Source organism: Azolla caroliniana, unplaced genomic scaffold (assembly GCF_043228905.1).
Source record: "Azolla caroliniana isolate FFs.n. ecotype wild unplaced genomic scaffold, voAzoCaro1.0.p SCAF_6, whole genome shotgun sequence".
NCBI lineage: Eukaryota > Viridiplantae > Streptophyta > Polypodiopsida > Salviniales > Salviniaceae > Azolla > Azolla caroliniana.
In genome coordinates this window covers 20,464,164-20,480,649 of record NW_028230441.1, presented here as the reverse complement: position 1 = coordinate 20,480,649, position 16,486 = coordinate 20,464,164, and the positions used below count along the sequence as shown (strand labels likewise).

The 16,486-nt window shown below is 39.9% G+C and overlaps 1 protein-coding gene across 2 annotated transcripts; it reads right to left on the bottom strand.

Moving 5' to 3' along the window:
• Positions 1 to 11,885: 11,885 nt before the first annotated feature.
• LOC147863290 (uncharacterized) lies at positions 11,886 to 15,344 on the bottom strand. Of its 2 annotated transcripts, none has more exons than XM_087321350.1 (4): positions 14,474 to 15,344; positions 14,032 to 14,231; positions 12,961 to 13,107; positions 11,886 to 12,004 (listed from the first exon to the last, which is right to left on the bottom strand). In XM_087321350.1, the coding sequence occupies exons 1-4, from the start codon at positions 15,309 to 15,311 to the stop codon at positions 11,987 to 11,989; spliced, it is 1,203 nt and encodes a 400-aa protein (XP_087177476.1). In that variant the 5' UTR covers positions 15,312 to 15,344; the 3' UTR covers positions 11,886 to 11,986. The 2 variants fall into 2 exon arrangements, with proteins under 2 accessions (XP_087177476.1, XP_087177474.1); XM_087321348.1 differs by lacking the exon at positions 11,886 to 12,004 and adding an exon at positions 12,219 to 12,886 and having other exon boundaries at positions 14,474 to 15,343.
• Positions 15,345 to 16,486: the final 1,142 nt, after the last annotated feature.

Here is a 16,486-nt window from a genome sequence, read left to right as displayed (position 1 = left end):
AGAAACGAGCATTCGAAAACCACATATTTTTAGCGTTGGACTAAATGTATCTTGAAAATCAATACCTCGTACTTGAGAGAATCCTCGAGCAACTACACGAGCCTTGAAGCGAATTGGATTGCCATTACTATCTCGCTTTATGCGTAAGACCCATTTAGAACCAATTATTTGTCGATCCTTTGGAGGCTCAACGAGGGTCCACGTACCATTTTTAAGTAAAGCCTTCATTTCTTCTTCCATAGCCTTTCTCCATTTGATAGAATCCGGTCCGGAAAGTGCATCTTTGGCCGATAGATTTGTGTCATCACCAAGGGTTGGAATATCTTCTTCTTGAATATAAGCTTCATGGTCCAAGTCAACGAAATGTGCTTCCATTTGATCAAGTTGTTCATAAATACTACTTAGAGATCTATACTTTGGAGGTGGAGAGTTTGGTGGAGAAGTTGGTGATGACACTTGGAATGAAGGATTAGGAGAGGGAGTGGAGAAGATAACATTATTTGTATTATTAGTGGGGGTTAAATAGTGTGTATTTAAAGGAGTATGAGGAAGAGAATCATCTAGAGTTTGGAATGAGGGAGGATGAGAAGAAGAATTAGTTGGTTGAGTAGGATTGTTCTTGGCCTTGTGAATAGATGGAAGAGCAACACAAATTGTGGAAGTAGAGGATGAGCCAATGTTGGCTCCTTCAATATGAGAGCTATTAGTATTAGAGATGGTTGAGGAATATGGTTGTAAGTAATTAGGGGTAGGTAATAAGGGAGGTAGATTAAAAGATAGTGAAGAAGAAACCTTTGTAGAAGGTCCATTTTCTTGGAATATCACACTACGACTAAAGAATATTCTTTGTTTTTGTGGATCGAAGAGCTTGTACGCCTTGTATCCCGAAGCTTCTCCATATCCGATGAAGATTGATTTTGTAGCCCTTGGATCTAGCTTATTTCTTTGAACATTTGGCACAAGAGCATAAGCATCACAACCAAAAATACGAAGATTACTTAAGTTAGGTTTGTGACCATGCCATAATTCATAAGGGGTTTGGAGCCCCAAAGACCTATGAAATCCTCGATTTTGAATATAGCAAGCGGTGCCAACCGCTTCCTCCCAAAATTGAGGCGATAAGTGAGCAAATTGTAACATACTTCGAGCCATATTGAGAAGTGATCTATTCTTCCTTTCGGATACACCATTTTGTTGTGGTGTGTGGTGTTGATATTCTATGATGTATGCCTTCATTTTGATATAAACTTTGAAACTCATGAGACACATACTCACCACCACCATCGGTTTGAAGACTTTTAATCTTTGATGATGTTTGCACTTCGACTCGAGCCTTGTATTCTTTGAATGCTTGATAAGCTTGACTCTTGTACTTGAGAAAATGCAAGATTGTAAATCGACTAAAGTCATCGATAAAGCTAATGAAATATTTGGCTCCACTAAGAGAAGGGGTTGGAAAAGGACCACATAGATCACTATGTACTAATGCAAGAGAGGTAGTGGCTCTAGATCTATGCTTTGGGAAGGGTTGTAGGGGCATTTTCCCAAAGATACAACTTTCACACAAAGAGATAGGCTTGAAAGGTTCTTTTGGCAAACCATGGACTAGATTATTACATTGTAGTGTTTTTAGAGCATTGAAATGCATATGACCTAGACGAAAATGCCAAAGAGAAGAAGGAGAATGAAGATTGGTTAAAGATATGGAGGATTGTATTGGGGTAGTATGATGTGCTTCTAAAATAAGAGATGTAGGAATACATTTTATGGGGTATAAGCCTCCTTCTCGTTTACAACATGTTCTAATAAGTTCTCCATTTGAGGCTTTATGTTTAATAATAGCATGGTTAGGATGAAATTCAATTATTGTACCATTTGCCGTTGCTTGGCTAACCGATAGCAAATGTTTGGTGATGCCCGGGACATAGAGAACTTCATTGATTGTGAAATGTCTTCCTCTTGTGACTTCAAAAGTAATATCACCCTTGCCAATAGGTTGTTTAGTTCCATTATTTTCAAATCTTACAATGATAGGAGGTTCAACTTCCTTATAATTACTTAACCAATCTTTTCTATTAGTTAAGTGGTTAGTAGCACCAGTGTCGAGATACCACATGTCATTTGCATTACTTGGATTTGGAATCGTGGCGGAAAGTGATTCGGCAATGAACGCTTGTAGAACATCGTCATACGTGTCACCATTTCGATGTCCACCTCCCATGGCTTTTTCATCATCCATCTCTTCTTCAACAATATGGGCTTGTACACGCCTCCATGGTTGATGATTCTTGAAATTTGTCTTTGCCCGGCAATCTTTTGTTGCATGATTTGTATGTTTGCATATCTTGCAATAAGTATTGTTGAACCACATTCCTCCTTGTTTTGTATTTTGATCTTTCTTTAGCCACGGCTTCGAGCTTTCTCCTCTTTGGGTGAACCTCTTGTTCTTGTATGCTACCATTGCCACACTTGTTGAATTTGAGGACCTTTGTGAACGCATTGTTTCCTCCTGTCTAATGTTTGCAAGAAGATCAATTAGCGTTGGGCAATTTATAGAGTTTTGGGTGGTTCGGAAAGTGGACCACGAGTGAGGAAGAGCACCAAGAAGGAGAATCTTTTGTAATTTATCATGGATTTCCAATCCAGAGGTTAACACATCATCTAATTTCTTTTGCCACATTAATAGAAAATCACCAACCGGTTGTTCGTCAATCATCTTGTAATTAACAAGAGCTTGGAGTGTATGTGCTTGTTGGGCGTCATTCTTTGGTTCGTAGATAGTTTGTAAGTGCTTCCACATTTCTTGAGCGGTCTCCATTTTTCGTAATGTTTCTCCGGTGCCATCACTTACGTGCATTAGAATTTCCATTCTTGCACACAAGTCTTTTTCTTCAAATTCTTCAAGCTCTTCGCCTTTTTCGGGTTTTGTCGACGATCCTGAAATTATCTCCCATACTTTATTATATTTAAAAAGTAATTCTAATCTTGCCTTCCAAATTCGGTAATTTGTGTCCGACAATTTCTCGATCGTGAACTTTCGCATGTTGAGTTGCGACAACGACATAGATTGTGCCATTATTGCAGAGGGCTGTCCGGATCAGCGCACGGCAAACACAAATTGTCGTTCGTTATTTGACGATCTTGGACACTATGAATATATAGTTTTTTTTTTTTTGTATGGGCATGAAACTTAACTTATGATAAGGGCATGTATTTTGTAATTTTGAAAGGCATAGGCATAGGCTCTGATACCATGTAGACAATGAAAGAGAAAGAGAGATAGAAAGAAGAGAGAGAGAGAGAGAGAGAGAGATAAGAGAAAACAGAAAGAAGCTTTATTATTAGTATAATGCCATACATACAAACGTTGGTGGTGGTGGCTTTATAAGGCCACCACAAATAGACATACGGTTTCCTTCTCATGAAGGAAACCGATTTCATAGGAACTAAATAAGAACTACATAATAATTTATTTTACTTTATTTTGCTTATTATTTTCTTCAGATATTGGAGAAGAAAGGTTGGATATATCGGGAGACCTAGCTAGATTGAAGGCGTTTTGTGTGCAGAGAAATAAATGCACTATACAACCAACCAAGGAAATGCAGATTTGGTGTTCAAATAGGTTGTGTGACATCTGGCCCACCATAGCCTCTATCAAGCTATGGAACATCTGGAAATTCAGATGGAATGTATGTCTCTCAGGAGAATAAAGTCGACCAAAGGAGAAAATCGTTGCTCTATGGTATGTACTATGATCTGACAACGAATATACAAACTCGATATGAAGAGTTGGAAGGATCTTCAGACACGGTGGACGTTGCGAGACTTTCCTTTGAACGATCATGATTAGAATTGCCCTTGGTGGACTATGTACATGGCGTGCCAAAGTGGTGTTACACCACGCCAAAATGGTTATTTCGGTAGCCCAACAAGGAAGGTTGTTGAGAATCAAAGTCAACTTCCCTAGTGTGGGAACACACCTTTGGAATACCCAAGTGTGTGAACATCCCACCTCCTTGTAACATAAACTAAGTGTCATAGAAGTTAAGTCCCATGACACATATTTAGTAGGTATTTAAGTCAAACAAATTAGTTATGATGAATACTCAAATAGGAAGCGCTCTTCCTACCGAGAAACTCGACAAAAACAAGTTTGCATCTTGGGAGTACAAGATGCACCAATACCTTGTCGGCCAAGCCAATTGGGGTTACATCGAAGGAGCTTAGGAAAATCAACCCAACCCAACACACGCCGACTACCCAACATGGGAGTAGGCTGCAGGCCGTGTGTTGTACTGCCTAGCATCATGCGTTCATGATCACATGCTCGATTACATCGAGAGGCCAAAACGCCAAAGGAGGCATGGAGGAAGCTCAAAAAGATATTCGTGGCCAACATGACCACACGAAAGCTTCAACTCCGTCAAGAGTTGAACAACATCCAACAAAGGGATATGTCAATCGGCAACTACACCTTGAAGATCAAGGAGTTGTGTGACTCCCTTAGGCCGATCAATGTCAACATTGACGACGATGAAATGGTGCAGATATGCCTTGGTGGCCTAGCATCCAGGTTCGACACAATAAGGTCAATCCTCCTCGCAAGGGAGAATCCTCCCTCCTTCGATCTCCAATATATGTTGCTAGTCAAAGAAAATCATGTTCAAACGAGGAACAATGTGCAAGGACACATGCTCTATTTGAGCTCGGATGGAGGAAGGGGACAAAGTCATGGTAGAAGAGCTGATTCGGCCAAGGCCGACACAACCACGAACAACCCCACAAACAAAATTTCTACTACCAGCAAGACGTCGCAACCACGCGAGGTGGAACGTTTGGAAGAAGGGGGAGCAATCATGCCAGGCCAATCCAACAAAACAACTCTGTCTTGTGCAAATATTGTGGCAAATTTGGCCATTACAATGGAGAGTGTCGGAAGAAGAAGAGTGAGTCAGCCTTCACAAGCCGACAACTCACCAACTACGCCTCTAACTCCGACTACGACGATCGTGGCAGAATGTTTATAACTTAGGATAGGTTTCTCTCTTCTTCTTCTTCTTCTATCTTCTATCTTCTATGATTATCACACTCAGAGTCAAGATATGTTTTTTTCTTCTTTTCTCTCTTCTTCTTCTTCTTCTTCTTCTTCTTCTTCTATCTTCTATCTTCTATGATTATCACACTCAGAGTCAAGATATGTTTTTTTCTTCTTTTCTCTCTTCTTCTTCTTCTTCTTCTTCTTCTTCTTCTTCTTCTTCTTCTTCTTCGTAGTCGTCGTCGCCATCTCTTCTGTTCTTCTTTCTTCCTTCTTTTTACTTCTTTTTCACTAAAATCTTTTTTTTCTTTTGCTTTTTGTTGAGGTTGTACTTACATTTTTTTATAAATACATATTATACCTGTTTTTTCAAATGTACATTAAATACCGCATTGGACAGATGTACATGATATTTGACTAAACAACATTGAGGTATAGTACGTACTATACAAATTATGAGGTATTATACGTATTTAAACGTTAAATACGGGTACGTAAACAACCATGCATGCGAAGCCTGCCAACTCGGCAAACAACATCGACAACCGTTCCTGAAAGAGAGGAACGTGAGCAAAGGGATCTTGGATGTAATACATTGAAATGTATGGGAACCAGCCCAAACGACAACATTTGATGGTTGCCGATATTATATGACGTTTATTGACGACTTCTCTAGGCACACTTGCGTATTCCCTATGAGGCAAAAGAGTGAAGTGTTCTCATACTTCTAGAAATTTAAACTCGAAGTCGAAAAGGCAACCAATCAACATGTACGGTGCCTTCGATCGGACGGAGGCAAAGAGTATTTCAATGAGGCCTTCACAACATACCATCGACAAGAAGGAATTTGGCGGGAGTTTACCAACCGACACACACCTCAACAGAATGGAGTAGCCAAATGCAAGAATCGGCATATACTCAAGGTGGCAAGGGCAATGATAATTGAGAAAAACTTGTTGAAATCATATTGGGCTGAAGCAGCAAACACCACCATCTATTTAATGAATCAGTGCACAATATCCGGAGTGCACAATGTAACCCCCCATGAGAAGTTCTATGGAAAGAAGTCGAACCTATCCCACGTAAGGATATTCGGCTATATCTCATTCGTACATATTCCCGATGAAAAGCAGTAAAAGCTCGATCCAACATCAAAGAAGTGTATCCTCGTGGGGTACTTGTCATGAACACATGACCATTATGGTGTCACCCAGACTAGAACATCGAACCTTGTAATCCATAATTGAAAACCTCAACCATTAAGATAGCTTATTGTCATATGAGGGGTTAAAAGCTACTTTTTGTATTACATTGATTATTGTAAAAACTCTAGATCATTCTAAAATGTTCTAGAATGTCCTAGAACATTCTAGAACATTATAGAAATATCTAAGCTATTCTATAGGAACCTATATATAAGGGCATACATGTATTCTCAAATCAATTTGAATCAACACCAATCTTTACCTCTCATTACATATCTTGTATCCATTCTCTTTCTTTCTCTATCTTAATACACTCATTCTTCTCTTAGCATTTCATTCCTTTCTTCTCATGTTCTCTTATATCCTTCTTCCATCACTCTTATCTTTTATTCTTGGTTCTGATAGTACTCGCTCGAACAAAAGGTGTATAAGTGCTTCAACCCCTCTACTAGGAAGGTATGTGTGAGTAGGGATGTCGTATTTGACAAATCGACATCCTGGTACATAATCAACTCAGCTCCATCTGATCCAATCGAAATAGACTTGGAAGAGGAGGATCGATTAAGGCTCACAGTAGAGGAGAGTCCAATCTCAACTAGATTGAGTGGACCACAGGAACCACCGAGCGACCACATCATGTCGCGGCCAAGTCTAAAATCGGATAAAGGAAAGGCCAAAATGCTAGAGTACAAAGACTCAAATGGAAACGAATCGGCTCACTCACTCGACAGTGAGTATGGTGGATTAGATGTTCCTATCATGATGACACCAGGAGCCCATAAAGTTTCCATGAAGACATGTGAACAACTTTGTTGGTCCACCCGAGAGAAGAATGTGGTCAGTCGATTCAGCTACAACAACTACATGGTATATCATTATGCCTTCATGATGACGGTGGCGACAGTTCAGGAGCCGGAAATTTTTTGAAGCCGCTAAGGACCCGCGATGGGTCGAAGCGATGAATGAGGAGATGTAAACACCTCCAAAAACGAGACATGGGGACTCATCCCCTCTTCACCCCACCAGAAGGTAATCAGATGTCGGTGGATATACAAGGTGAAGCACAATACCGACGGCACCATCAATCGGTATAAGGCTCGGCTTGTGGCAAAAGGGTATATGCGCAAACACACAGGGTCGATTATGAAGAGACCTTTGCCCCAGTGGCAAACATGACTACCATCCAAACCGTCATCACGCTTGCAGCAGCAAAAGGGTCACAGCTCCATCAGATGGACGTCAAGAATGCCTTTCTCCAAGGTGAATTAGATGAGGAAGTGTACATGGTACAACCACCCAGATTCAAGTCGAGTACGCATCCGACTACTATCTATCGACTCAAAAAGCCTCTCTACGGTCTCAAGTAGGCACCTAGAGCATGGCATTCGAAGATAACCCAATATCTTCACCAAATCGGCTTCAAAATGTCCAAGTCCGACAATTCCTTATTCATCCGGAGCGACTCTAGAGGACAACTATACATCATCATATATATGGAGGACTTGGTCATTGGAGGAGTCTTAGAGCATATACTAGCAGATTTCGATCATATTAAGAAGCTTCTCTCTAGCCGATTCGAAATGAAAGACATGAAGGAGCTACATTACTTTCTATGTATAGAAGTAATATGGACTCCTTACGGCATCCTGATCTCCCAACAACACTATATCCTCAATTTCTGCTCTTCAAGTTTGGGATGACAAAGTGTAAGCCCATCGCTACCCCTCTCGATCGAAATATAAAGCTAGATGTTAATTCCGGCATAGAAGATTGTGAGCCGACTCATTACCGACAACTAGTCAGAAACCTTATCTATCTTGCCATTACTCGGCCTGACCTCAGCTACACAGTCGGCCTCCTTAGCCAATTTATGCAGACACCACGAAACATTCACCTGGACTGTGCTAAGCGAGTGTTACATTGTGTAAGTGGGACGATGGATTTCAGCATCCTCAACAAATTGGTCACACTGATTCGTCTCGAAGGGTATGTACACTAATGCCAATTGGGCAAGCTACAAAGCCGATAGACGATCAACATCAGGATTAATCTTCTCCCTCGATAGCGGAGCCATATCGTGGAGTAGTAAGAAGCAGTCAACAATCGCACTGTCGAGCATAGAGGCCGAATATAGGGGCATGGCAATTGCCGCATGCGAAGCTATGTGGCTGAAGAGAATCTTAAAGGATTTGGGTGTTCCCATCACTTAGAATCTGGTTCTCCTCTACTGCGACAATATGAGTAGTATAAACCTTGCCCCCAACCCAGTTTTCCATACTTGGACCAAACACGTTGAGATGCACTATCAGTACATCTGAGAGTGTGTCCTAGTCGGAGATGTCAACCTACAACACATTAGTATAAATCTGCAAACGTCTAACATCTTCACGAAGGCCCTAGGAGGCGACAAGCTATGGCAGTTCACAACGAACCTAGGTCTCTCGACCGCCAACCAGCCGAGCTTAAGGGGGAGTATAGAGTAAGGAATGGGCCAAGAGTCATACGAACGAAGCCAGAGCCGACTCAAAGCCGACCCGAAGACCAGTCTGAACCAACTATTCAGTGACCGGAAGTTGCATTTGAAGGGGCGTGTTGAGAATCAAAGTCAACTTCCCTAGTGTGGGAACACACCTTTGGAATACCCAAGTGTATGAACATCCCACCTCCTTGTATAATAAACTAAGTGTCATAGAAGTTAAGTCCTATGACATGTATTTAGTAGGTAGTTAAGTCTCCACCTCTTTTCCATGTGGTGGTTGTAGTGAGAGAACATAGAGAGAAGGTAAGGTGACTACATAAGCACCTTCTCCTCCTCTTTGTAATTGTTGGTTGTTTTATTTTTCTTGCTAATACAGTTTTTACTATTTCTCTATATACTCCGTGTTTTCTCTCCCTCGCCCTCTCTCTCTCACACACACACATACATACACCTTCCACTACATAGAATCACCCCCAATTCTTTACAAAGGTACATGGTATTATCTTGAAATTTTACAAGTAACAGGAAGATGCACACATATTGTAAGATGATAAACACATACTAGGGTAATGTGGTAGATAGAATTGTTGAATGTCTACGATTACATTCTGTTATACATATTGGAGTGTCAAGACACTCTACCTAACTAATGGGAAGTATCTTTTTCTTTAAAAAAAATCCTAGGTAATTGTTCTAAGTCCATATAAAAGTTATCCAACTATAGCAACATATACCTTTGTAGGTGCCTAATTTACTTCTTTGTAAACAATGTGACCTATCATGCCCAAATTATAGATTCATGGCCCATCATGCCATGTGGCACACTTGTTAATAGGCATTTCAGGCCTCCATATATTTTTATCATTTGTCTTGGACTGAAGCACAATTAAGAAGACTATGCTTCTTGGAAACCTTTTAAAATTTTCAACACAAGATTACATTAATAACAAACATTGCATCAAAGTTGGCCGAGTTATTGGTTTGGTTGTGCCTAAGCTTCACCATGCATCTTACACTACCAAGTTTGCGCGTTGAATGATTCGTTGTGTGTATGTTTGCACTTATTTGTGTCCAACAAAAAATCTCCTTTTATGCTCGAGCAAACCACAATTGTACCAATATGTGGAAAGACTTGTTTCACCCATTCTCGCTTGCAAATTTAACATAAACTTAGAGTTTGCACTGCTGCAGCAGCTTTTTGCAAGAACGTAATTTGTGAAATGTGTTACAATTTGAGGTCTGACACCATGTTTTAATGCAACATCTAAAATATAGTTATAAGCAGCAACAACGGAAGATTTGATTTGATGATACAAGGGGAGCAAATTATATATTATTGACAGCTTGTAACAAATTAGTGTATAATTTTACTTATGATTAAACAAAAGTATGATACTGGTCGAAATATGTACATGGATCCTGACATGTTATTTTCTGGAGCACACCCCCATTCCACCAAATATATATACAAATCGCCATTCTTCCAGCTTCTATTTAAATCTTGTCGTAATTCAATCCGTGGGAGGCTGGAGACCCAAAACTTGGGATACGAATTTTATTATCATCATCACTATATAGTGAATTTGATCTTGGCTAAAAATAAAACAATTTACAGAATAATGATTGCTAGGTTAGTTTCCATGGATATGATGTGTGCCTACTAAGCAAGATTTTACTCCCTGTTCCTATTAACTACTCCCATGGAGGATATTACAACAAATTAGGTTGCTGGTCTCCATAGAATTAAAATTTGAAGGAGTCCAGTCTCCGATAAATTACCAGCTCTACAAAAATACTGAAGATCTTGTAATAGTAAATGAAGGCATAAATTAAGCCTGCATTGAGGAGGAGAGAATCACATAAATGAAGAAGGCATAAAGCACGGAACCCATCACACCCTTCATTATGTGCATTGGCATGGTGATGCTTGATTGAATCATCAGAATTGAAGCTGCTTATGAAGTCTAAGGCCTAATGATATCAGATTGGATATTGGAGGGGACTAGTAGAGATCATCAAATCAATTTGTTGTAAAGCCAAACTCTTCTTGGGTGGCCCTTTGGGAAAAATTTTGGGATATTCTCGTTTTTTATCCATAATCTTGACCCATTGAAAGTCTCCTTGGAGACTCCTTAATTGTAATTCTAGCCCTGGACCAAAATATCAGTGGCTGACTGGCCTATTTCGCTATTCTTAATGGGATTTGGGTTTTACTTCGGATGTTGCGACACAAAGCAATTTCGAAGAAGGAGATTGCCTTGCCTTGTAGTTTGGCGTAGCTTGTGCAATATAATTAATGTGTGTAAACATTTATTTCAGCATTTTTTATAATGCTTATGATGCCAAGTGTTCGATTAATGTGTTTAGTGACAGCTAGCTGTTCTTGTATTCAATATAACTCTTCTGCCTCCTGACTTCACTGTAAAATGCTTTTTCATCTCTATATTCCTTTCAAAATATTGGACTTGAGACCCATGTATCACACATCTTTGGAGTTGTAATTCATCATACATAGAGATCATTATCATTTGCTCATGTCTAATACAAGCTATAACAATTCTGGTTGCGTCATGAAATAATACTAGATGGGCATGGAAATCTAGACAATTATGTGCTGGTGTGTTGAAGTGGAAAAGATATCCCTCATAATCGGAATATCTCAAAATTCTGTGCACCATAGATTGGCATTTCGATTCACATACCAATTTCTACTTACGCTATAGTCAATACTGAATCTTAATAATCATTTTAATGCTACAAGCTTCCCAATGCATCATCACAGGTGCTTAAAGACATACTTATGGATATCTGTGCTATCCACAGTATTGCAAACAAAGGCTTTATAATTCATCACCTGCAGAGACTGAATTCCCAAAATATACATATTCTCAAAAATCTCTTGCACTCAATTCTATTATCATACAAAAGTATACATTTTCTTCAGACTGAACCAGATACCAACAGATATTAACCAATTGAAGGACCCAACATTTTTAAAGAATAGATCTCCTCAACCCAAAAAGCCTTTAAATTATTCTTGCCATAAGAGTTGTTCTGCAATTACTCTCAGATCCACAGGATTAAATAAGCCCCTATAGATGATAGGTGCTTTGCATTTCCATATTTTACAATACTAGGAATTAATCCTAAGTACTAGGTTTTCTGTACTATCAAAGTTCAAGATTTTAGGTAAGTCCTTGAGTCTTATACGAGTTCTCTCTAAGTCCTTCAGCAGAAGTAATGAATATGAACCTTCACATCTTTCTATCCCACTGACAATGTCTGATAAGATCCAAACATTGACACGAATAATCAGATTCAGTCAGATACATACATCACTACAATAAGGCAATCAAATGGTGATTTGTACACTATAAAAAACAGGAGAACTAGATTATTATTGGTGTAATAAAATGAGGACACTTAATCATTTCTGCTATTTTACTCTCTGATGACAAATTATGAGCACGCATGGTGAACCATAACCAACAATGTTGAATATCAGTTCAGATCACATTACTGGAGGCCATCAATTAATATCAACAAGGGCTTGAATGCTCTCTAGAAAAATGACCCTGAGTGCACTGAATAAAAAAAGAGGTCCGTGTATAAATTCGATGGTCAATTAGGCATACTCAGCTCAAAGAAAAAGCTTTTTCAAGAGCATCTGATCAAATTGTTGTTGCAAAAATGGTGGAATGTACTATTCCATGCAGCATTCAATACACAGTTTCAAATGCCAGACAATCAAGCAGGTATATTTTTTGTGGTTTCTCCTGTATTCTGACCATTAGGATATCCATTGAAAGAATTCCCACCCCTTGAACCTCGACCTCCCCCTCTTGCATAATAGTTATTTCTCGGATGATATCCTCCTTGATCATAGTGTTGTCCACCACGGCCATTTCCATAACCACCACGACTACCACGCCCATTTACATAGCCTCTTCCCCTACCACTTGCTCCATAATTATAGCCCCTCCCATTGCCCTTAGGACCCTGATAGCCCCGGGTTCCTACATCAACATTGGGAATATTTGATTCTTGTTTCTCTTTTGGGTCCTTTGTCTCCTCTCGATTTCTGAAATCAACCGATGGAGCACTTTGCTCTGGTAGAATTTCTTCTGAAGATGGTCCACTCTCAAGAATTTCATGAGATCCAATCTGCTCAGATGTGAAGAACAATGAATCCTAGACACATGACAGTTTTTAGCATCAGATACAAAAGTCCTTCATACCTTTATAATCTGATCCCCAATTCTTGTTTCCGACTGATCAATGGAAAAGTGAGTTCTAAACGTGTTTGAAGCGACATCAACAGTGGTGGTTTGATGCATATACTCTAGACTTTGAGAATGCAACTGCTGTTGACCTGCTCCTTGACCCTGTCACAGTTATACAACCCATAACTTTTGTCAAAAAAATTCTTTAGTCTCAGTTCTATACCATTCAGATTATCAAGATTACGCAACCTGTATCCCATGTCATCGTTGCGTTAGGTATGCATTCCTACATGTTTACTGAGATTACTGTTTCACTATTAATAATGTTTACTATGGGAAATACAGACATGGGTAGAAAACGTTTCTCAGTCAGTATTCTAGTAGACTCTCCAACTCAAGCATTAAATATAGGATGTGTTCAAACTACATTGCATGTCATGTATAGAGGAATCATCATTGTTAACCCTAATATCTCATGAAAAGGGGAAAAGCTATCTAAATCAGAACCTAGAAGTTTATTCACATTATTATTTCACTATTTGTTTGTTGTGGCACATACAGCCATGGGTTAAAAAGAATTCTTAATCAGTTATTCGAGTATTTCCAACTCAAGCACTTAGTATAGGATGTGCTCAAACTATGTTTCATGTTATAATAAGTGGAATCATAGTTCTTATCCCTGGCAGGTGATGGCAAGTGAAAACTGCTATCTAAAATTCTTCTCGTTGGTTTAAAACCCATAGTGAACTGAACATTTTCAAGGACGGATGCAACTATCTAGAATGATATTCAAAACCTGAGATTCTAAACTGCAAAACAATTATGACATAATCGAAGTATAATATCTGTGAAACCCTTTTTTAGTATGGGTGAAACCCAAATTTATGAACTACAATGTATTATGCAAATAATGTCATTGAAATACTCTGCCACTAAACAGTCTTAATTCAGAAGTTCTTAGAAATTCTATTTCATTAGATCATTCTAGCATTTACACAAAGTTGAATCTCCAATCAGCCTGACCTACTTCCAGGAATAACTGGAAATTTTCTTCGTATAGCAGAAAGCATAATATGTATATGTTACCTGGGATGATAAAAAAGCTGCAACTTCTGGTACAACCTCTCCGCTTGAAGCTCCATGAATCAAAAACTCTGATGCATATTGCTCTGCTCCTGACACTACAGCAGCTGCAGCAACTTGTTGATCAACAGTCTTTAGTTCTGGAATCATGGTAAAGTACTCAGACGATAGAACTCTGTTCAATCTCTCTCTCAAATGGGAATCTGCCATCAATGTTAAGGAAACGTGTCCACAAATACTATAAACGTATAATCTTTAATACTTCATTAGGGTTTGGAGACATAGTTCATTGTTTTTTCCTTTCAAACATTTATCAATGTGGCACCTATGATGTCAACTATTGAAAAGACATCGATGCCAAATCCTGCCATAACATGGATTACAATCCATAGTTCATTTTCAACTTGTGACATATTACCACATCAACATCAGTATAAAAGGATACAGGTTACACCAAGATCTTCTCTTATAGCAGAGTCTGAATTTCGAACCCAATTATTGGCATGATTGATACACAATCCAAGAGCATCTTTGTGTGAAATAGTTGCATTGGGAGCTCTAGAGGTAAGCAATGAACCAAAGAGGGCCAAATCATCCAGATCAGTTTCAAGCAACGGGCTTGGTGAATCCTCAGTAACAAAGTCATAAGAAAGGCAAGAACTTCTCTCGTGAACCTTAGTCCATATCAAAGAAGAGGCCTCCCCATGTGCTCTCACATCAAAAAGTTGTGCAAAATACAGAAATGTCAAAATATCTGCAACCTCATTTCTGACACCATTTCCGGAACTTTCTGAAGACTCCGGGAGTCCGGTACCATTTTCAGAAACATCCGACGTCTCCTGCCGTGAAACCTGCTGATCGAGAATACCAGAAACGTCTTTCTCTTCGCCTACTTCACCTCCTTCTATGATTTTCTCCTCATTCAAAGAGGCTTCTTTGATTTCCTTTTCTTCTTCTTTCACTTCCGTTTCTTCTGCTTCTTTGAGTTCTTTCTCGTGCTCAAAAAGCTCCTCTTTCACAGCCACGGACAACGGCTCTCTCAGCTTCTCATACTCATCAATGAGGGCAGCAACAGAGGGCTTGAGCTTCAAAACGTCTTCTTGCTCCTTATTAATGTTCTTACCCTGCAACTTGCTCTCCTCGATCTGCACAATCTTGTTGTATTTCTTCTTCAGAGCACGCAAGCGTTTGCTCAACAAGCTCAGAACAGGGCCTTCTTTGGCGGAACAGGAGGAGGGTGAGATTCGTTCGGTATCAGCAACAGCGCCATCGTTTCCGGCCATGGGGGGGCGGGGGGGGAAGAGGGTGGTTGCGGAGGATGCCCTTGTCGAAAGAGGAGAAAGAAGAACAGAAAAACAAAGAGCCCTAGCTCTGCAGAAAACCCTAGCTCGAAGAAAACCCTAGCTCTGTGGAGAAGAAAACCCTAGTTCTGCAGTGAAGGAATTTAGAGGAACTGTGTACAGAGACGGAGACAGAGACAGAGAATTACTTTTAGGGGAATTTACAAAACTGGCCTCCTCCTCCTTATCCCACTCCCATAACTACGAGAGGGGAACGGCTCGTTTGAAGCCTATAAACCGAACCCCGTTCAACAGTTGGCGGTTCGTTTCGGCCCGGCTCAGGCTTCAGCTTCGTAAACCGGTTTGAGCTCACTTTGTCAAGGCTCGAGCTGTACCGAACATGATCGGGGCCAAACCAATTAAAGCTAAGTGTTTTGTCCAATCCAGTTCACAAACCGGTTTGGTCAAATCGGTTAAGCCTTAACGGGTTTAGGAACTTGTTTGGTTTGGACAAGGCCAAACCGGTTATGCCGAAACAGAACCTTTGTTGATTCCTAAGCACAACCACAACCACAACTAAGAGTCAACAACGGCTCAGCTCAAGCCTGAACAGAGCTTTTAAACCACTTTTTAACGGTTCGACTGTTCAGGCTAGAGCTTCCTTTATCAGTTTGAAATGACCCAAGATAAACCAAACCGTTGTAGGGATTGGATTGGTTCAGTTCAAGTTTGAAAACTCTTAGACCAGTTAAGCCACAACGAAACCATTGTCGATTCCTAAAGTTCACAATAACCACCACATTGTTTGCCTCCAAGAAGTAGGTCATTCATTAGATCCATCGATCCGGATACCGATGTGTTAGACGTGGCGATGTAAGAAAGGCGGTTGTGTCCAATAAATATTTGCCAACCTCCATGAGCTTCTCCATCATAGCCCAATTGCAATAGCTAGATAGTCCATGATGGCATGCAAAAGATGCTAAACTTGTAATCATGTCGGATAAGCATCCAATGAGCGCACATTTGTTTATTAGTGACACATTGGCCACGACACAAAAGAGGGTATAGTGGTTGATGTGGAACAGGAATTCCTATGGAAGATGGTGAACCCAAACTCCTGTAAGATAAGCATCCATTGACTAGTGACGCTTGTAGTCCACAAGATAAAAGAGGGTGGA

Coding starts and splice junctions, on each gene's coding strand:
- LOC147863290 (XM_087321348.1), bottom strand. CDS start 15,311: ATGGCCGGAAACGATGGCGCTGTTGCTGATACCGAACGAATCTCACCC. Junction 14,232..14,473: donor AGAAGATCTTGGTGTAACCT/GTATCCTTTTAT, acceptor CATTGATGGCAG/ATTCCCATTTGAGAGAGAGA. Junction 13,108..14,031: donor CAGCTTTTTTATCATCCCAG/GTAACATATACA, acceptor TAACTGTGACAG/GGTCAAGGAGCAGGTCAACA.